The sequence below is a fragment of the Lactuca saligna genome, chromosome 5 (genome assembly GCF_052625555.1).
Source record: "Lactuca saligna cultivar CGN05327 chromosome 5, ASM5262555v1, whole genome shotgun sequence".
NCBI lineage: Eukaryota > Viridiplantae > Streptophyta > Magnoliopsida > Asterales > Asteraceae > Lactuca > Lactuca saligna.
In genome coordinates, this window is record NC_136421.1 from 114,454,872 (window position 1) to 114,478,032 (window position 23,161).

At 32.4% G+C, this 23,161-nt stretch overlaps 2 protein-coding genes and 1 pseudogene across 2 annotated transcripts; 2 read left to right on the forward strand and 1 right to left on the reverse strand.

Moving 5' to 3' along the window:
* The first annotated feature begins 5,167 nt into the window (after positions 1-5,167).
* LOC144998388 (sodium/hydrogen exchanger 1-like) lies at positions 5,168-11,802 on the forward strand. The gene is made up of 15 exons (XM_078958161.1): positions 5,168-5,450; positions 5,597-5,851; positions 6,009-6,127; positions 7,024-7,121; positions 7,772-7,831; positions 7,947-7,993; positions 8,438-8,632; positions 8,738-8,784; positions 8,918-8,984; positions 9,166-9,266; positions 9,359-9,460; positions 9,550-9,688; positions 9,773-9,835; positions 9,956-10,039; positions 11,194-11,802. The coding sequence occupies exons 2-15, from the start codon at positions 5,672-5,674 to the stop codon at positions 11,533-11,535; spliced, it is 1,644 nt and encodes a 547-aa protein (XP_078814287.1). The 5' UTR covers positions 5,168-5,450; positions 5,597-5,671; the 3' UTR covers positions 11,536-11,802.
* Positions 11,803-15,823: 4,021 nt separating this feature from the next.
* On the forward strand, positions 15,824-18,530 carry LOC145045617 (uncharacterized). Its single transcript, XM_078993943.1, has 4 exons — positions 15,824-16,135; positions 16,271-16,771; positions 17,284-17,995; positions 18,067-18,530. Exons 1-4 carry the CDS (start codon positions 15,830-15,832, stop codon positions 18,528-18,530), a joined length of 1,983 nt encoding a protein of 660 aa, XP_078850069.1. The 5' UTR covers positions 15,824-15,829.
* Positions 18,531-20,632: 2,102 nt separating this feature from the next.
* LOC145045618 (large ribosomal subunit protein uL2mz, N-terminal part-like) overlaps positions 20,633-23,161 on the reverse strand; it is a 51,506-nt pseudogene continuing 48,977 nt past the window's right edge.

The window sequence follows — 23,161 nt, forward strand, 5'->3', positions numbered from 1 at the left end:
ATTATTATGTTCAATCAAACAATCAACCCAATTACTCATCCCTATTATCTTCTTTTAGTCTTCCCTAAAGATATTATCTCAAGGGTCATCTCCTATATCATATTTACTTCTCATCTCCTTACATCGTATTTCCTTATATGATTGTTCCTACGAACTTTACCTAAGGATCATCGCCTACATTGCATAGACAATACTAATCCGGGGATTACTCCCTCAATATGTGTCTAGCAAGAGTTAGGGTATCATCGCATGATTACGCAGCCACAACATCGCCTGGACTTGTAAATCATGATAAGGGTGATTACTCCCTCAATATGTGTCTAGCAAAAGTTAGGGTATCATCGCATGATTACACAGCCAAAACATCCCCTGGACTTGTAAATCATGATAAGGGTTAGTCTATCATCGCATGAATACGTAGCCACAACATCGCCTGGACTCGTACTTCATAATAAGGGTTAGACTATCATCGCATGAATACGTAGTTACAACATCGCCTGAACTCGTAATTCATCACCTACAGGTTACTAGCCTGCTGGTGTTTCCACGGGGTTGTCTATGATAGTCCGTGGTTGCCATCTATAGTCTGGTAGATAACTACATCTCCAAATTGTCGGACAAGGTTGTAGTATCCTACATCACCGATTCATAATCACCTATCATCATCACCTTCCTATCATCACCTATCTCTCATTATTTTATTTCATCACCTACCAACTATTTCATCTACCCATGTTTTATCCCATCATATTTGTAGATATAAAATAACTATACAGTTTAAATCATTTAAAACATGTATAAATCATTCATCCAGCGTATATAACAAGTATTCAAACAATATGCACACATAGCATGTAATTTATATTTAAATACTTCATATCTATGTGTAAGATGAAAGGGACTATGCACTCACTTGAGTAGGTGGTGACTCAGCACTCGGACAGCGCTTCGATACTCTCAAAATGATATTCCTTCGATAAAACCTAGTACCAATACCACTAGGGTTTAGTCTACCGATATCCGCAACAAATTAATAGTCTGACTATTATTATTATTATTATATAAACGTTAAATAACACTCAATGTAACTCATAATAATAGTCCAAATAATTATTTTAAGGTCCTAATAATGTTACTATAATTAATTAGAAGCTATATTAAAACTAGCGTAGGCGTAGCTCACTTACAGCGGGTTTTTCGCAAAACCGGGCTTCGCTGGAGCAGCGTTTCCCGAGCCGAAAGGCTCTTTTCTCGGAACTCCAGGAGCCTCGGGGCTTCCTTCGGGTGCTAGGGGGTTTACCTAGGCTTTTAGGGGGGTTAGGGGGCTAGAGAGAGAGTTTAGAGAGAGAAAGAAGATGGTTGAGGGGTGAGGAAATGAGGGAACCCAGCACCTCTATTTATAGGGGAGAAATCTGATGGACTCGCCGAGTCTGAGTCATGACTCGCCGAGTTGGTCCATGTGGTGGCCTTCTGGTGGTGCCACGTGTCCAATTCTGGTGGTGCCACGTCACCCCCTATCGCGTATCAGCCCTCAAACTTAGAAAAATCATAAATTTCGCATACAAGCTCCGTTTTCAACGTTCTTTATATCCAAGCATAGGTAAAATCAAGATCTACAACTTTCGTTTAGACTCCGTTGGCTAATTCTCGACCGATCTCAAATTTAACAGTAGGAGGCGTTTAGACTGTTAAATGACCGCGAAGAGTTCATAACTCCTTCATACGGACTCCGTTTTCGTCTGTCTTTTTACCGTTGAGTTCCTATTAATGAGATATTCAACTCTCATTTAAGTCGCGTAAGCCAAAAACCGCTCGAACTAAAATTCGAGTTTCGGGCTGTACACTGCTAAGCCGAATCTTAGAAAAATCATAACTTCCTCATATGAAGTCAGATTTGGGCGTTCTTTTTATCGATGTTCTTAGTTTAACATATTCTACAACTTTCATTTAGATCACTAAGGGTAAAAAGTCCTCCATCGTAAATTCACTATTTACGCTTCCCGATGTCGTGCCGGTTCCGTCGCGAAACTTCGACGGGGAATAACTTCTTCGTTATAACTCGGATTTCGGCGTTCTTTATATGTACAGAAACCTTGTGACATATTCTACAACTTGGTTAAGATTATTTATTCTAAATAATCTTTTGTCGAAAAGTCATTTTCGACCCCTATTGTCTCTAAATTGACTAGCCCGGATCTGCGGGCGTTACAACGTCGCACACCTCGATATTTCTGTCATCGGATGGGGGTGTGACAAATTACATCCTGGAGATGAATAAGGGAGTGCCAACATAGATAAAGAAGGGGAAGTCGAAGTAAGAAACCAAAAAGAAGGAGGAGGATGGGGAATAAGAAGAAAAGGAATAGATAAGGAGGGTACACTAATGAGGAATTAAGGGTGTTTATCATTGAATATCCCATGTTTATATAGAATCGATCCAATCTAATTATCAATTGATGTTTTATATTGGTAGTTGATTCAATCCAATCGAATGTGCTTAATGAATTGCATTGATCTAATAGATATTAAATTGGAATAGTTTTACTAATGTTTTCAAGATCGGGATCCTACGTAGGATTGTTTTTGGGTTTGCAAAATCGGGATCGAGATCCTAAGATCCCACAAAATAAACATAATTCAAAAACATGAAAAATATTTCAAACATTTAATTTTTCATTCAAAAGTTATAAAAGCTTCAAAATATTAGTCATAAGTCACAACACAAAATGATTAGCGGTAAATTGGTAAAAGGTAAAAGCTATTATTATAAAAATAATTTTCATTTGCAAAAATAATAATAATAATAATAATAATAATAATAATAATAATAATAATAATAATAATAATAATAATAATAATAATAAAATCAAGGGAAGGTAGGATCGGATCGGATCTCGATCCTACGATCTTACGATCCTACCTGTGATCCTACCCCAAATACGATCCGGATCGTTTTTCATACCTAGGATCGTACGATCCTACGATCAGGATCGCGATTTTGACAACCATGAGTTTTACATTGAATATTTACTTTTGGTTATCCAAATTTCATCTAATATTATTGGATTTATCCAGTTTTTTAATATTTTTAATATCAATTTGATGATAGTGAGATTGATGATAATTGGATGGATTCAAATGGACGATAGTTAGAATTAATTAGATAACTATTTTGATGATTATAGGATGTTAATTAGCTATCCAATTTGTTTGGATTGATTCAATTTTCGATTGGAACAAGATTTTCTTCAAGAATTGGTCGATCCAGTTTGATACAAAAATATTGGAACCAATCTAATCTAATTACAGTTGGATATCCCATGTACATCTTTTTTTCAATCTAAGTGTTAGTTTGAATTTGAATTGAATCGATTAATTATTGCATACCTTAACAAGAATGATAGAGGAGAAAGAGAGAGAGATATAAGGGATAATGATTTAAAAAGGTAATGACGTTTCAAAAATGTACAAAAAATACCATTATTTTATTTTTAGTACTCAAAATACCATTAAAGTATATTTTTTATACACAAAATACCAATGAAGTACACATGTGTTCAAATAATACCTTGTGGGTAACCTACAATAGCCGGTAAAATGGTATTTTGTGTACAAAAAAAAAACAATGGTATTTTTTGTACATTTTTGAAACTTCATTACCTTTTTAAGTCATTTTTCCTTCTTTGAATGTAATGGAAATTTAGCTACTTTTTATAAAGAACCCTCAACTTCACTTCGACCACTACTGTTGTTCATCGCCACCCTCCACCACCATGGCAAAACCCTTTTTCTTATTCTTCCTCCTAATCATCTGCCTACTTTCATCAACGTTGGAATCTCACCGGCCACTTCCGTTTCTCGGCAAATCCCCACGGCTTCTCAAAAGCCAAAAATTCTTGTTCAGCCGAAGTACACTTACGAGACACGATACTTTGATCAGACTCTTGATCATTTCAGTTTCAATGATCTTCCCAAGTTCCAACAACGTTATCTCATCAACTCCGATCACTGGGTGGGCCCAGGCCCTAGTTGTTTGGGCCCAATCTTCATTTATTGCGGCAACGAAGGCGACATCGAATGGTTCGCTGCCAACACCGACTTCGTTTGGGAACTCGCCCCTCGTTTTGGTGCCATGGTCATCTTCCCCGAAGTAAAAGTCATAATCACTCTACTCTACATTAATTTGTTCACTTGCAGACCTTTAATAATACAATTTTATCAAAAGCTGCGTGATTTGATCTAGCATCGATATTATGATGAATCGATGTCATATGGAAGCCAGAAAGAGGCATACAAGAATGCTTCTACTTTAGCCTATCTAACAGCCGAACAAGCACTTGCTGATTACGTTCTTCTCATCACCAATTTGAAGAAAAATTTATCAGCCGAAGCATCACCTGTAATCTTGTTCGGCTGATTATACGGTGGAAGTAAGATATTTTCCAACAATTTCAACAAAAATTAAATAAGCACTTGCTGATTACGCTCATCTCATCCCATTTACCTGAAGTACCTGGTTACCACAATGTTTTAGTTGAACACATTTATATTTTGTTGGTATTCTGTGTACAAATAGTAACATTAATGGTATTTTTTGTACTAAAAAAACAACAATGATATTTTTTGAACATTTGGAAACCGGATAACCTACAATAGCCGGTAAAATGGTATTTAGTGTACAAAAAAAACAATAATGGTCTTTTTTGTACACTTTTGAAACTTCGTTACCTTTTTAAGCCATTATCCCGAGATATAAAGATGATATAGGGTACCAGCGTATCTTCAAGCTCGATGGGATTGGGTGAGTAGGGGGTGTGGGTCCAGACAATATTAAAATAATTAATCTTAAATATTTAGATACTAAAATAAAAAAAATAAAATAAAATATCTTGGGTAATATAGTTAATTTATATGTATTAATGACCTAAATGGCAAGATATAGAAACCACAAAGATACAACTTACCAATATTTTAAAAAGGTCGGACTAAAACTATGAATTTAACTAAAACTAGACTGTACAGTGTAACTTACTCATTATATAATTTGCTCTAATTTATTATTATTATTATTATTTTCTAATTTTCTCGAACACATCTTAAAAAACATAATTTTGTTTGTTGCCATCTGGCTAAGTAAAGAAGGGTTCTTCAAAATATCCAATCGTCTCTTTGATCCAGAACCGTATATAAATACAGTTGAATGCTCAGCGTGTCTTTACGTGCTTTCCATTACTTTTCAATCTTTCGCTTCGATTCAACTTTAACCTTTTCACCCGTGTTTAATTTTTGAACTCTCTCGAAGGGAATCCACGCACGTATCTCTCACCCTCAAGCATAAAATTCTAGTTTTGTTGTGCTGGAATTCAAATCTGAACTTCAATTTTGAGATCAAGATTAGATCACCTGCCTGCCCATTAGCTCAATTTCATCGATTTACGCAACTATATTCGGTAATTTTAGCTTCATATAGCTATTTATGCGTGTCTGTGTGACCCCTTTTTGTTCTATCTAAGATACCAACTTGATTGGTTTGCTAAAATTTGGATTCGATGATGCAATCTGTAACTAAAGTCGTTTTATAATCTGTTCGTTGCAGTGATCTCGGATTGTTTTGGAAGATAAAAAGTCAGCTGAAGTTTGTTCGTTCGAGGGGCCAAATCAGTTGGCCAGAATGGGGTTTGATTACGCGTTATTGCTTGGGAAATTGGGTAGCAATAGACTTGCTACCTCTGAGTACTCTTCCATTGTCTCTATGAACTTGTTTGTTGCTCTTCTTTGTGCTTGTATCGTAATCGGTCATCTTTTGGAGGAGAATCGATGGATGAACGAATCTATCACTGCCCTTGTCATTGTAAGTATGATTCTACGCAACTAATCCATTCTTTTTGCTGAATTATCTCTACATCGTTTATCTTTCCCTAAAATCAACAAAATAAATTGATTTGTAATGAACATGGAAGCGACTTTCAAACTAATATTTTTCTTCGATTTCTATAATTTGATTTCAGGGTATTTGCACTGGAGTTGTTATTTTGTTAAGCAGTGGAGGAACAAATTCACATCTTCTAGTCTTTAGTGAAGATCTTTTCTTCATTTATCTTCTTCCACCTATCATCTTCAATGCTGGGTATGTTTTAAACTTTTAATTTGTTTTTAGTTGATTCCATTATTCTGTAAATCGGTTGTGATGTCATGGACTCATGGTGGAAAAACTCTTACATTGACTTCATTACTTCAAAATTTTCTGCTAGGGTTTTTATGTTTAAAACTATCTATTTGTATAAAGGGTAACCCACCATTCATTTTTGTTTCGAAAATATATATTTTTTACTATATATATAGCTTCTAAAAACTTATGGAAACAACTAGGGGACCTCAATCACATCTAAGGAAGCAACATCTCTTTTTAGTTCATGGCAACAACTAGGAAACATTGATCATTTTCTAGTTAAAAACTTAATATAGTAAAAAAAAAAAGACATTACTTAAGCAGTTATACTGTAATTAATAAACTTGATTTAGTTCATTGGATTCTTGCCATATTTCAGGTGCATTAAATTAATACTATTGACCAAATTTTGCTCCCTATCAGCTATGCCGTTTTCTTCAATCTTAAAATACTGTTTTTGGGGATTTACTGACTAATATTAGTAACATTTGAGTGGTAGGGTAGATTATTATTACTTATTATATCTTCTCATTCTAGCTTATGTTTGCTTTAATGTGACAAAATCCATGTGATAATCAATTACACTATAGTTTAGGCTAATATTTATCATGATGCATTTTGCATGATTTGCATAGTAGAATGAAATATTTCTGAAATCTTGCTTTAATGCACCTTACTTTATTAGTGTGATGTGACAGTTTTTTGTTCATTTTTGTCATATATGAATGTATGAGTACATTTTTTGTCGAAAGATCCACTGGACTGCAGTTATTTGTTCTTTTATCGTAATTTCTATTTTTTTGCATATGGCTATTATGTTCATTTTTCTTTTTCTTTTTTTGTAAAATGAACAGGTTTCAGGTTAAGAAGAAACAATTTTTTCGCAATTTCATGACCATTGTGCTATTTGGTGCTGTTGGCACTGTGATATCTTTCACCATCATATCATTTGGTATGCACTAAATATATATATATATATATATATATATATATATATATATATATATATATATATATATATATATCAGATTTTGGTTAACATTTTTATTTGTGTTCATAAAATTGTTCCAAGTTATCAAATTTTAATATATTGTACTATTTGTTAATACTGTGTTGTCTATTATGATATTTATTCACAAGATGAGACACCTATACTTTTGCTTTTGTCTTTTTAATAATCAAGAAAGTGTTTTGTTTGAAAATAAATGCACACTTTGACTTTTTACTTGATGTTTCTTTTATGTAATATAATACATAATTGCAACATTAATAATGACAAAATGGAATATGTACTAGACATGACCAATTCTATTATTATGCAATAAATAAAAAATCTGGAAATTGATGATATCTATGACTTTGTTATGTTGGCATACTTTGAATATTTTGTTTTTTTGTGTGATCATATTATTTGCAGAATTATTATCATTGAATATTCATCGCTATAATAGTAAAAATAAACTGCTAAATATCAATGTTGATACAATGTGCAAGAATATTGAAGCTGAATGCGTTATATAGTGTTAAAAACTAATAACTTGATTCACAATTTGGTATTTATTTCTTTAAATTTAATACTTATCAGCTTCATGATTTGTACAGGTGCTATAAATATTTTCCAAAGGATGGATGTTGGTACCCTTGAGCTTGGAGACTTTCTTGGTATCACTTCTTCTTTCTCTTCCTTCTAAAAAGATTTTTTTTTTTTTTTTTTTTTTTTTTTTTTTTTTTTTTTTGAATATCTTCTTGTTTGCTAAACCTTCAAATTTCTTCCCAGCAATTGGTGCAATATTTTCAGCAACCGATTCCGTTTGCACTTTGCAGGTATCAATCCCTTCCTTTTACTTTGCTCTACTCATAAACACAATGTGCCTGATAAATGAACATTATCATTTATCAGACACAATGTGACTAATAAAATATCAGAGACGCCTTGCTAGTACGCTAGCAAGACGCCTGATATTACGTCATCAAGGAGCTTGATAATATGTTATCAGGCGGTTGCTATGTTATCAAGACGCCTGATAATTTGTTATCAGGCGTGTGATAATGTACTATTAGACGTCTAATAGTACATTATCAGGCGCATGATAGTACATTGATAGTACGTTATCATGCGCCTAATAGTACATGATTAGGCGCCTGATGGTACGGTAGTTATCAGAGCACCTGATTGTATGTTATCAGGCGCTTGATTAATGTGCTTGAGTTGGCAAATACTTGCTTATAACCTTTTTTGGTGCTAATGTATCTCATTGAAAAATGCAGGTGTTGAATCAGGATCAAACACCTTTATTATATAGTTTGGTGTTTGGTGAAGGTGTGGTGAATGATGCCACATCAGTTGTCATCTTCAATGCAGTTCAAAACTTTGATCTCTCTCAAATCACAACTGCTGTTGCATTTCAACTGATTGGAAATTTCTTTTATTTATTCATCACAAGCACACTTCTAGGAGCTGGAGTAAGGCTTCAAATTACTGTTATTGTTATTGTTATTGTATAAAGTGTTTTTAAGAAAGATACACTACAAGTACAACCAAGTGATGTTTTATTTTGACTCCAATAGGCTGGGCTACTAAGTGCTTATATTATAAAGAAGCTATATTTTGGAAGGTATGCAGTGTTTTTTTTATATCTGGATGAAAAAATAAATAACATTTCGTGTTTTTCTCACGTTTTTGGTTTCTGAACTTTCCGGGATTGAAATTTATGACACTAATTACTTCTTTACCCTTTTGGATTCTAGGCATTCAACTGATAGAGAAGTTGCTATAATGATACTAATGGCTTATCTTTCATACATGCTAGCTGAGGTGAAGTTTTTTTTTTTTTTTTTTTTTTTTATTAATTAATATTGGAATCTTCTTTTCTCTATATTTATACTGCTTTTTGTTACACCGGACTGGACAAACCTTGGTAGGGTTATTTTTGATGATGAAGATGAGGAGGGCATTTACGTCTTTTTAGCTAATATCAATTACTTCTGTATGGCAGTTATTCTATCTGAGTGGCATTCTCACGGTTTTCTTCTGTGGAATTGTGATGTCTCATTACACTTGGCATAATGTCACAGAGAAATCTCGAGTAACTACCAAGTAAGTTCATTTACCTTATTTATTTATTTATTTATTTTTATATTAGGCTTTTGTTGAAAAAATCAATAAGTTAATTTCTATCTACTTTGCAGGCATACCTTTGCAACATTGTCATTTGTTGCTGAGTTATTTATCTTTCTTTATGTCGGAATGGATGCTTTAGATATTGAAAAGTGGAAGTTTGTAAAAGACAGGTATAATTTGTGCAAAAGACGTAAATGCCCTTCTCATGTATGATTTTGGTTCGATCACCATTCTTATGGTTGTTTTTTTACTTTTTTAGCCCTGGGACTTCGGTTGAAGTGAGTGCAATTTTATTGGGATTGGTTTTAGTTGGAAGAGCAGCCTTTGTATTCCCCTTATCATTTTTATCCAATTTAACAAAGAAGGCTCGACACGAGAGAATAGATTTTAGGCAGCAGGTATGTTCTTACTCTATTCTGGTATTCATGAATTTTAATCCTTTTTACTATTTATTTATTTATTAATTTATGTGTTTTTTAAAGGTTTTAATATGGTGGGCTGGTCTTATGAGAGGTGCTGTATCTATGGCCCTTGCTTATAATCAGGTTGGTGACTTAACTTCATCCTTTGTTTATCAATGTTTTTAAATAGTATTTGATTGAGTGAATGACCATTTTACCCTTTAGTCTTGAATAAAAAAAAATGAGTTATTAATTTATATGCAGTTCACCAAGTTAGGGCACACAACATTGAGGGGGAATGCAATCATGATCACAAGTACTATCACTGTTGTCCTTTTCAGTACAATGGTAAGATATCACTGTTGACCATTTTACCCTTCATATTACAACACTGGACTTTGAAAAATCTACCTAATTACCACAATGCCATCCAAAAATAAAAAAACATAATTTTCACTGCTATAGTTGCTAAAATTTCATTTCTCTATTATATCAAAAAGTAACACCTGTATATTATATAGCATTGTTCTATTAAGTGCATTAAGTAAAAAATAAATAATATAATAATAATATATGCTTTTGTAACTGTACATGCAAAAATCCTAATCATCATTGTAATAAATGATGTTTACAAAATTATTGAGAAAGTGACAGCTCAGATTAAAGAAAACATTACAAGAGAAATTTTGTAAAAAGTTAGGATTTAATGAGAGCCTCTTTTCTTGACTTCATGTTTTTTTTTTTTTTTTGCATCAACGTTGGTGTTAGTATTTATTAAAGCAATGATAAACCTATATTCTAGGCTAAAAACATTTCCACCTCATCAACCCATTAAAATATTGACTTCTAATTAAATAACTTTTCCATTGGTTCATCTCTTCTATGACTTTTATTATTAATTTAACTAATTCATCTTCATCTATTTCATCTATCTTAAATGTTCTATAAAACTCCCCCGTCTAACCAATCATTTTTAAAATGCAATACATTGCTTTAATAAATAGTAACACTAAATCAAGGAGATAAAATGAAATATTACTAAAGATAAAGGGGTTAAGTGTTCAACCTATTAAACTATATTCACCACTCGATATATATTATCTGGTCAATAAAAGTTAGCAAAAAAAATCATGTTCTCCAATTGGAGACGCTCTAATAGCGTTGGGTAAAAACTAGATGACAAATCTAAAATGACGTAAAAGGACGTGTAGATATATAATTAAAAAAACAAACATACAAGGGCATATTTAGAAAACTTGTGTAAAAACCAAAAAGCCCTATGAGCTTATCAATAACCTATCTCAAATACCTTTTTAAAAAGCTACACTGCAATAGCCAGTAAACTAGCTTATGCATGCAAAACAGAGCCTAAAGTCAAAAAGTCAAAAGAAGCATGTATATATAACCCATCAAATTAAGTCATTCACATCTCCATTAAGTCAAAAAAAAAAAAAAAAAAAAAAAAAATCTAATCCGTATCCTTGTCTTATTAATCTATATAGGTATTCGGTCTAATCACACAACCTCTAGTCCGACTCCTACTCCCCTCACCCAAATCCATGACCCGTATGATTTCATCCGAACCCACCACCCCAAAATCCTTCATTGTCCCGCTTTTAGGAAACGGGCAAGATTCCGAAATCGACCTGGGCCCACACATTGTCCGCCCCTCGAGTCTGAGAATGCTACTTTCAACGCCTTCACACACAGTCCACCACTATTGGAGAAAATTCGATAACGCATTTATGCGTCCGGTTTTCGGTGGGCGTGGATTCGTGCCATTTGTCCCCGGGTCACCAACCGAACAGAGTACTCTTCATTTAGTTGATGAAGAAACCAACTAAATCAAGTTGTAGAATTATCAATTATGTTTGTGTATTTATTTGTTTGTTCATAGATTGGATGACTATTTTGAACCGAGATCCGGTTTTGTTGTTTTATTTACATATGTTCAGTTTTGGTTGGAAGGTGTGAAACAAACCACACGAGTTGTGTGTGAGAGAGAGAGTGTGTGTAGATTATGTTGTTAGGTTTATGACTTGATGTATAATTTGTGTATTTCGTGTGTATCGAATTTCGTTGTTCAAATCGTTGATTTGTGTCTTTTGTTATGTAAGTTGTTCGTTGTGCAATGTTTTTTTTTTTTTTTTTTTTTGAATAGTTTGAAAGCAATATGTAGCGATGGTTTTGTTTCTTTTTCACTTGTCGTGATTAATGAAGATTAACTACATCCGGAAAGTTTTAATAAGTTATTTAGATAAGGCTTCACTATTAAGTCATAATGTTTTTTTACCAATTTAGCCTTGTATCTCTTATTATTATTTTTTGACAAAATTACATAAATGATCCTCATGGTTGACAAAATCGATCAATTATGGTCTTTATGATGAATTCTTTACACAGATGGTCCCTGTGGTTTCAAAATCTTACAAAGACAGTTTTTTTGACTAACGGCGTTAACTTTTTCAGTTAATTTTTATGTGAAATGACATATTTGCCCTTCATGCATAAGGATGTTTTATGTAATGTGTTTCTACCATAGGGACCATTTATGTAATTTTCTGTATTATTTATTATTTTTTATTTATTTTAATTATATATTTAACGATTTAGATTTGTTTAAATTTATTGTTATATATATATATATATATATATATATATATATATATATATATATATATATATATATATACATGCTAACATTTTTTAATGTTTTGCTCAAATTATTTTTTTTAATCTTTTTGATATTTTCTTCAAGTAAATTTATTAATGTTTTTTATTTTGACGTTTCATTCGAATGTTATTTATTTATTTATTTATTTTTTTTGACGTTATGTTCGAATACATTTTTCAACTATATAACGTTGTATAATTATTATTTTTGTAAACTAATTTATTAACATTTTTTTATAAAAAAGTGTAAAATGTATGTTAAACGTGAATATAATTAATATAGATTAGGTAGACATAGGCTAAGTTGAGACCGCCTCACAACGTTGCCGAGAACGACCAGGTCATTTCACATTAGATTTAAATGTAATTATTTCGAGTTATTTTTTTTATTTTATTTTTTTAGCAGTGTTTTAAAAAATCACAACGCAAGGGTCTCTAATCAGTCAGGTAGCGTTTAGGGATTAATCTGAGTTTAAACGGGCCTAATTGTAATTTTTTACAACACAACTAAAAACAAAAAAATAAAATAACTCGAAATAATTACATTTAAATCCAATGTGAAATGATCCGGTCGTTCTCGGCAACGTTATGAGGCGGTCTCAACGTAGCCTATGTCTACCTAATCTATATTAATCATATTCACGTTTAACAAACATTTTACATTTTTTTATAAAAAATGTTAATAAATTAGTTTACAAAAATAATAATTATGCAACCTTATATAGTTAAATATTTGAATTAAAAAGTAATAATTATATAACCTGATAAAAGAAAAAAATGAAAACATAATTGAAAGTGAATTAAGTTAAGAATTATAATTACAATAGCTGTGAAATCCTTTAACAAATATAAACATACTATATGTTGAAAAATGTATTCGAACATAAAGTCAAATAAATAAATAAATAAATAAATAAATAAATAAATAATATTCGAATAAAACGTCAAAATAAAAAACATTAATAAATTTACTTGAATAAAATATCAAAAAATTAGAAAAAATAATTTGAGCAAAACGTTAAAAAATGTTTTATATATATATATATATATATATATATATATATATATATATATATATATATATATATATATATATATATATATATATATATATATATATATTAAACAATAAATTTAAAAAAATCTAAATACTTAAATATATAATTAAAAAAGATAAAAAAAATAATAAATAATAGAGAAAATTACATAAATGGTCCCTGTGGTAGAAACATATTACATAAAGCATCCTTATGCATGAAGGGCAAATAAGTCATTTCACATAGGACTTAACTGAAAAAGTTAACGCCGTTAATCAAAAGGACCGTCTTTGCAAGATTTTGAAACCACAAGGACCATCTGTGTAAAGAATTCGTCATAAGGACCATAATTGGTCGATTTTGTCAACCATGAGGACCATTTATGTAATTTTGTCTTATTTTTTTCATATAGTTTACGATTAATAATAAAAAAGACGTAAGAATTTGACAGTTTTTGTTTCGAGCCTATTTTTTTTTTTTTTTCAAAAATGGTTCAATTTTGTTGTACGCGTATTTAAGCCCGTTTCCGTGTTGAGTATGGGCCAATCGGTTTTTATTTATTTATTTTTTCAAAAAAAACAACATTTTGAATGAAAAGGAAAAATATGTCGTCCTCACAAACAAATGAACAATGTACCTTACCACCCGACTAAGAGGGTGTTTGTTTTTTCTCTGCAGGTCTGCGTGATCTCTTCTGTCTGCGAGGCGCAGACCACGCGCGGACATAATGGTTTGCAGTCTGTTTGTTTTTCTGAAGTGCGCAGACATAAAAACGTCTGCGCAAGGTCTTCACCACACAGATATGGGATAGCATCTTCTAAAGTCTGCAAGCCCTTTAACCTAAAAAAAAACGCGTCTTTTTTTCTTTTGCTTCCGCCTCCCGTCCTCGTCCAACCCTCCCAAAAAAAACCCTCCATCGATCGATCGTGCTCCACCTTGCAGCGACCACCACCGTCGCAACCCTCCTCTCCGATCAAAGCCATCGATCGCCGCCTTCCTCTCCGATCCGGCGTCCTCCGATTTTCCGACCATCATAGTCGATTGCAGCAGCCGGCGAACAACAACCCTCGATCGATCGATCGATCGTACTCCACCCTGCTCGATCGTACTCCACCCTGCTCGCCGCCGTTAACCACCCTGCTCGCCACCGGCCGGAGACCGTCGCCCCCACAGCTACACCAGAGACTTCGACCTCACAGGTTCGTTTATTTATTTATTTTTTCCTGCTGTGAGCTACACGTTTCTGTTATTCCCTTCTACATATATACTTTCTGTTATTCCCTTCTTTCTGTTGCATTGAAGCTATAGTTCAGAATTTATGTTAATTGATGCATAAACATGAGTGTAAACACCACATAGACCAAAAATGATATAAATCAACTACTTATTTGAGCCTCATCTTATTCAAATTTAAAATGATGTATTGATCAAGATTCCACAAGATCATAGACCTCTAGATCGACGGTTAAAATATGACCAATTAAAAATATACCATAACGAAAGGTCTTTCTATGCTTCAAATACTAATAAGATTTGCTTCGAATATATAGATCGTAAAATGAAAATGACATTGAATTATTGAAACATAACAATCTGTTGTAGTAATTGAACAGGTAGAATAAAAAGCCTCAAAAGATTGTTGTCAACTAAATTGTGTAAAATAAAAACATTTGTAATGAAAGTAATTTGTCTTTGAATGTGAAATTGGATTTGATTTTGAATGAAATACCGAGATGTTAAACCTGTAACATCTCCAGCTTGGTTTGTTTGATCGAAAAAGTCCAATTGTGTATGTGTTTGTGCTTCAATTAGCAATTGAACCTAGATGTTAAACTTGTAACAGTAGCACCCAAATTTTCTGTTTAATTATGTTATTGTCAAATGATGTTTTTATGATGCTTATATGATACCTTGAATGTAATTTAGGTTATGTACACCAATAATGTTAAATTTCCACTCACCCATATTATCAACAATGCTTATAATTAGAATTGATTGTATTACTTAAATATGCAGTAATTCAAAGTTGTATATATATATATATATATATATATATATATATATATATATATATATATATATATATATATATGATTATTGATTGTGTATATTTATATGATAGTATATATGTATATGATTGTTGATTTTGTATGTATATGATAGAAAGCATCAAAAAGAGACATAAGTTTTGTTTATTTTATAGAAGTAAAGTTTTTGTCGTTAAAGTGAAGTTTATTTGATTTATAAAGTTTTTTAGAAAACTTTGAATTAAAACACTCTAATTGAGGTTATTTATAATTGAATAAAAAGTTTCACATTATTGTGATTGAAAATAAAACAAAATTACAAATTTGTCGTGAAAATAAAAACTTTTTCTTGAAATAATGATGTTACTTGTTCACTGTTTATTGTTATTTGGTTATTAGAGATGGGAGAAAAACAACAATGGACCAATGAGCACTTAAAATGCTTATTGGATACTTGTATTGAAGAAGTAGAGAGTGTTGGTAGAAAAGGATTGAGTTTACAGAAAGATTCATGGATAAGGCTTGGAAGAGTTCTTAAGGAGAAATTTGGGGTTGAGTTGACTCAAAAACAAATGAAAAACGCATATGACAATCTGAAAGCCAAATACACTGGATGGGTATATTTAAAAAACAAAACCGGTAATATATACAATTCTCAAACAAACACTTTTAATTTAACAGCCGAGGAGTGGGATGATTTTAAGAAGGTACATATACATTAATATACAATAATATATATATATATATATATATATATATATATATATATATATATATATATAACATTTACGTTTGAAGTTGCCAAATATTCTTATACTATTTCTTGTTACATTTGGGTTTAGGGGCATCCGAAAGCTGCTTCTTTGAGAACAATTCCATTGCCTTTTCCAGATCTTTGTGCACGTCTTTTTGATGGAAATAGTGCTACTGGTAATTTTAGGAGTTACTCAACCCAATCATCATCAGTAGCTGGCGCATCCTCCTGTCGTGTTCCACCACTTCAAATCACCGCCACCCCTTTTGATGCAATGGATGATGATGGTGTTGACACTTCTCATCATGAGCCACCACCTTTTGCTGCTTTACCTTCTGCAGCTTCACCTTCTGCTGCTTCACCTTCTGCTGGTTCACCATATACTGGTTCACCATATACTGCTACACCATCCGGTAACCCCAACAAAAGGGCTAAACCCTCAACTCCTGTAGCTCTTAGTGCCTCACCGTCTGCTTCTTCACCTGATGGAACTTCTGTTACTGCTGACGATTTAGCATTTGAAATGAAGAAAGCTCTACAAAGTTTGACTAAAGGGTATACAATTCCTCAGTGTTTAGAGAAGTTAGAGGTCCTTCAGTTAGGCCTACAGATCCTTTACGCTTTGTCGCATATCATATTTTTGGAGGAACCATGAACATGAGAGAGATGTGGATGCATTTGCCCGATGTTCCCGAGATATTACGAGGGTGGCTTGAGATGACGGGTACCAGTTTAGGAGTTTTGAAGGATGGGAAGATTGTTCGATGATTTTCTAGTGTTGAAAGTATTTGTTAAGTCTTTTTGCCCTTGTTGGAACTACTTTGTTAAATGTTTTTTCCTTTGTTGGAACTATTTTGTTAGGTCTTTTTGCCCTTGTTGGAACTACTTTGTTAAATGTTTTTGCTTTTGTTGGAACTATTTTGTTAGGTCTTTTTGCCCTTGTTGGTACTTGAAATATGATTAATGGAATGTTTATTTGATACTTGAAATATGGTTTATGTAATGTTATTTTGGCTTGAAATATGATAAATGGAATGTTTATTTGATACTTGAAATATGGTTTATGTAATGTTTTTTAAAGTTCTACTTTGTTGATTTTAGGTTCATATGGATCACGATCAAAAGTTACTTCTCGTAATTCTAATGTACCTATACATCCGTTATTTTTGGAAGAGGGGTGTGAAACGATTGCGGGATAATGATTCGGAAATGACGGGACACGAATACACATTGGAGTTATTACACCGTAATCGTTTACAATGTGTTGAAGTATTACGCATGTCCCGTGAATCTTTTGTACGACTATGTGCTCATTTTAGAGCAAATTACTCATTAAAGGACAGCAAACATGTATCAGTTGAGGAAAAGATGGCTATGTTTTTTATGATGATCGGACATAATCAACGTTACGTGATTATCAAGCGGAGATTTCAACACTCGAAGCAAACAATTCATAAATTTTTTTATGAAGTGTTGGAAAAAATGATGCTTTTCGCACAAGATGTTATAGTACCAACATCTTTTAATCTGAATCCAAACATTCCAGGACATAATAGGAGGCTACGAAGGGTTTTCAAAGGAGCAGTTGGTGCACTTGATGGCACTTTGATACATGCTGTTGTCCCTGCTAAGAAACAAGACTTATATAGAAGTAGGGGAAAGGAAGATTGCTACCAAAACGTATTGGCAATATGTGACTTCAATATGATTTTTACATTTGTTGTGACCGAGTGGGAAGGGGTAGCGCATGACTCTAGAATATTATCAGAAGCAGTAGCCGATCCACAAGCATCATTCCCGTTTCCACCACCAGGTAATTTTTTGTTTTTTTTAATATTTTCATTCTAATTTGAAAATTGATTAGTGTTTTGCATTTTTTTTCAGACAAATATTATCTTTGTGATGCCGCGTATGCACACACTCGAGGATTTATGGCCCCTTATCGTAATGTGAGGTATTGGCTTGGAGATTTTCGTCAAAGACGTGCATTGACCAATAAAGAAAAATTTAACCATGGACATGCAAAACTTCGAAATGTCATTGAGCATGCTTTTGGTGTTTTGAAAGCACGCTTCCCTATATTGAAGAGGATGGCACCATTCCCGTTTGTGACACAAAGAAACATTGCCATGGCATGCTTCGCACTTCATAATTATATAAGGAAAGAAGGATTGAGTGATGAGTATTTCGCACGATACGATGAACCCAATGTCCCGTTTCGAAATAACAATGTGGCCATTGATGATGATGAAGACGGGATTCCAACACATGGTACTGCAGCAGACCGTGAATATATGACTCAGTTACGTGATGAAATTGCTGATCAGTTGATGCACAATATACATTGAATTGTTTTAAATGAAATTGTTATTGTAAAACATTTTTTTTATTGTATGACTAATTTAGTTGCATGAATTTTATTTTCAATGTTATAAGACTATTATTATTAAAATTTTGGTGTTGAAAAATCATTTTAAGTTTGTAAAATAATTTTATTTAAAATTCAGTTTATTTCAGCAGCCTGCAGACGTTAAAAAACAAACAGTCTTCTTATTGCAGACTGCAGACGTTTGGTCCACCTCTTCTGCTGCAGAGGCTTGCAGATGTGGTCCGCAGACTGCAGACATTTTGGCTTCAGAAAAACAAACAGCACCTAAGACAATAAAATGGTATTATTATTATCCCCCCTCCAACTTTATTTAATCCGATTTTCGTAATTTTTTTTCAAACATTTATTTCCAAACTTTTTTTTTTTTTTTAATAAAAGCCTTGTTATAAAAACTAAAAAAGTTCCAGGTCAATCAAATAGCAAGAATGTGGAATTAGAATCGGATTTAATCGTAAAAATCAAGAACATAACTTGAAATTATGTTTGCATTAATGATAGAACAAATTTATCGACTTCTTATAGACTGGAAATTGTAACACAAAGCATTCCATAACTAGGAAATAACTAAAATGATATAACAAACTATTTATACGCTAGACAAAATGCGGATATCATTGAAATCAAATGGAGTTTGCCATTAAAGCAGACCTCTTTCTATGGGTAGAAACCGTTTCAAGTGTTGAGTGATCAACAACGTGGACCAGTGTGTCATTGCTGTGATCCTAGTGATGGAACAATGTCCGTGCCTTAGAATGTTTTTGTGTAATTTCAATAACTTGCAAAATCAGTTTTCTTAATCTTTCCCTCTTAAGTGATATTTGCATTGGTTATCTTCACTTTAATCTTGTCAATTGTACTCTATACATATCTTAACTAACTTCGAACATCAAGCCACCAAGAAATATCTGACATTATCTTCTCTTTGAGCTTGCTAGCTATAGACTCATATGCGAAGAATGACAAGCATGGTTTTCAAATCATCACCACTAAACTTTGGGCTTCTTAAAAATTACGATTGAAATGTTTGAAGGTTCCATCATTAATCTTTACTCGAAACACAATGCTTTCTCCAGGTTCTGAAAATAGTTGAGAAGTTTTTCACATCATAAAGACCTTTTATATATATATATATATATATATATATATATATATATATATATATATATATATATATATATATATATATATATATATATATATATATATATATATATATATATATATATGGGTAAAGTGAATATACCTAACAACCTTATATAAGCTTAGGTACCTAACCACATTATACTACATTGTTTTGCATTATATTTCCATTGCAATCATCTAAGGTTCTTAAACTTTATTCCTTAAGTTGATTGACTTCCAAGATTTTCATATATTCACCATTATATTCTTCCTACACCATTTGATTTGTAACGGTAGTATATAAAGCCCACCAGAGGGTCTCCGATAGAAAGACGTTATTTGAAAGAAGCTAATGGTGAAAGTCCAAAGATTTTGGAAGCAATCAAGTTATGAGGTTGAATTTTATTCACTTTGGGTGATTACAATGCAAATATGATACAAAATTATATAGTATGATGTGATTAGGTAGCTAAGCTTATATAAGGTTGTTAGGTATATTCACTTTACCCTATATATATATATATATATATATATATATATATATATATATATATATATATATATATATATATATATATATATATATATATATATATATATATATATATACCGTTTACCCGCGCCAAGCGCCGGGTGCGGATATTTTATTCAAAAATTAAATTGTAGAGACGATTAATTCTTTTGCAGAAATAGTTTACTACATATAAACAGTTATCAGTATAATTAAAATAATAATATATAAATGTACACTTTTGATTACAAACCCGATTATGTCAAACTGTGCAAATGTTAAAATAATAATATATAAATGTACACTCTCGATTACAAACCCGATTAAATATTTGTTTTTTTTTCAGTATAATTATTATTTATGTTGTTTTTTTGTAACAAAGACAGGTAACAAATAAATCGACACTTAGGTAACAGATAAATCGACACCTAGGTAGCCAATATATAACTCACAGGAGCTCGATCCACTCCAAATTTCCCATCTTTTTCCACCTTTTCACTTTTTCTCACCTTTGACTTTGACTCTGAATCATTAACAACCCCTAAAATCCCCTTTTGTCTCAAACTCCCCCAAGAAACAACTGCTTTTCGTTTCATCTTATGCTCCCACACAACACTATCCTTATCCCACCTTTTTACCTCATTAAGCAACAGACTTTCATTCTCTTTCACATCATCTTTTATTCTTGGAACAAAAAATTCCGGTTTTGCCCTTGTCACCACCATTCTTGGAACACCCAACACGTTCACAAACGAAGAAGGAGCATCATGTATTTTTTTTCCCATTTGAAGATGAAAAGCAGACAAGAAAACATCCTTAACATTTCTCATGTGGGTTCCCGTTTGACTTTGACTTTGACTACTCAAGGTCCTACTACCTTTTGAATGTCCAACCACTACATGATCTGTTTTAGGCCTTAAAGATTCCACCTTTTTGTCTTCTAACATTCCGAGAATTGAAGAGAATGAAAACTGACCTTTGATGGAGATGGAGGGTAGGATATTAAGGGGTGGGGTGAAGTTTTTTTTTTGGAGGGAGTTGACTTTTTTTGGACGGTCAACGGTTGCCCCTTCGACCCATCTGACCACGGTGATCCATGAAGTGCGATTTGGGTCGTATTCGATTCGTTCAACTACACCTACTAATGAAGTGTTGCGTTTTAGGTCAATTGTTCTTTATGACCGTTTTGCCCCACCCCCTCTGTGGAAAATTGTGATACAACCCCTTGAATTTCTACCTGCTGACTTGTCTTTACCTGTAACGAATTGCCTAAGTGGCCTTTCAGAGCTCACATTTTGAGCACCTGTAGGAATATGATAAAGTCAGTAAAACTATTTTTGTTTGGATAAATCATAGATGAATTTCATATATCAATATAATCGGTAATGTTCAAATCCTAAGCACCACATCTCTACAATCAAATTAAGAAAGTTGGAATGACATCTCTCTGGTACTAATTATCCATCTTGAATTGAAAATATGCAGCTTTAAATACCAATTTCTTTTTACTTTATCAACATATGATTCATTCTTTCAATATATTTGCATTTTTACATGTACAAATAAGTGTTTACTGAAATGTACATGAACAAAATCAACTCTTTTTATTTAAAAGAGTATATCATGGTCTAGGAATGCCAAAGAAAGTTTCGCTTCTGATGTCAAAAAGGTTGTTTCTTATTGTAAAATTGAAGTTAGGGTTCAACAAGAAGAACAACAAGCAAACAAATTCAAAAAGTCACTTGTTTCATCAGCAATTCATAAAACATGTGTTTTCGGCATTACTATTACCAAATTAACACTCTGAGAGAACCAATATCCCAACAAAGCTGAAACCTCAAAAACAGAACTTTGCCTTGGGTGATTGCCGATACCCTTAAGCATTTTGACCTTATACAAACGTGGGTTTTGAGGCTAGAGACACACAAACGACACTCGAACATGTAATAATTTGAAAGAGCTAGGTTTGACATCAAAACTAGAACAAAGAATCTGTATTTGCACATTAATTCCGACATCAAATTCAATCTTCATTGAGCCCCTTTTTCAAATTCATTTCTCTTGAACATGAAAATTTCAACTTCGAATTTACATTTAAAAAAAAAAAAAAAAAAAAAAAAAAAAAAAAAAAAAACTTACGGCTGATAGAGTGCTTAGATCTCATCTGAAAGCTGCTAATCCTCAAAGTAATCTCAAATGAGTGGTGCGAGTGTAAAGGACAGAGGAGATAAAGAGAGAGCGTGGTGGCTTCCTGTTACCGAAAAAGTGTTGCAAGAGCATAGTAGGTGGCGGCAACGGGGATCAAATACAGATACAGTGAGTGGTGCGAGGTTGGAGAGTGGGTGGTGATTCACTACCGATGGTGATGATAACAATGAGTTAGGCGGACGAGGTGCGATGTCGGTTTTTCAAAATAGGGTTTTTGCTATTTGTTTGAGGGAAAATGAGAGTGTAGAGGACAGAGGAGAAAAACAGTATGTTTACTTTTTTGATTCAATTTATGAAACGTCAATGTTAATGTCATTAATTTGTCAAACGAAAATGTGAATATTTAATGCAATTAATTTGTAAAACGGAAATGTGATAGGAGTATTAAAAGGTATGAATAAATTGATTGTATATTACGCAGTAGGTGTAGTACCTATTAAATTTCAAAAAATGGGCAATATCCTTAATAATGTAGTATATATATATATATATATATATATATATATATATATATATATATATATATATATATATATATATATATATAGGCTTAGGTTATTCTATTCTAACTATTTATTGTGTAGATGTAGGGTTGATTGTGGACCATTCATTTTAGATATTTTAAGAAAATGATTAATAAATACTATTGAATTAAAAATAATTGAGAAATATCATCTAATTTCACTATAAGAGTATTTTAGTCAATTGAAATAAATTTAGAAAAGGAAAATTCCAAATTTTTGGGGATA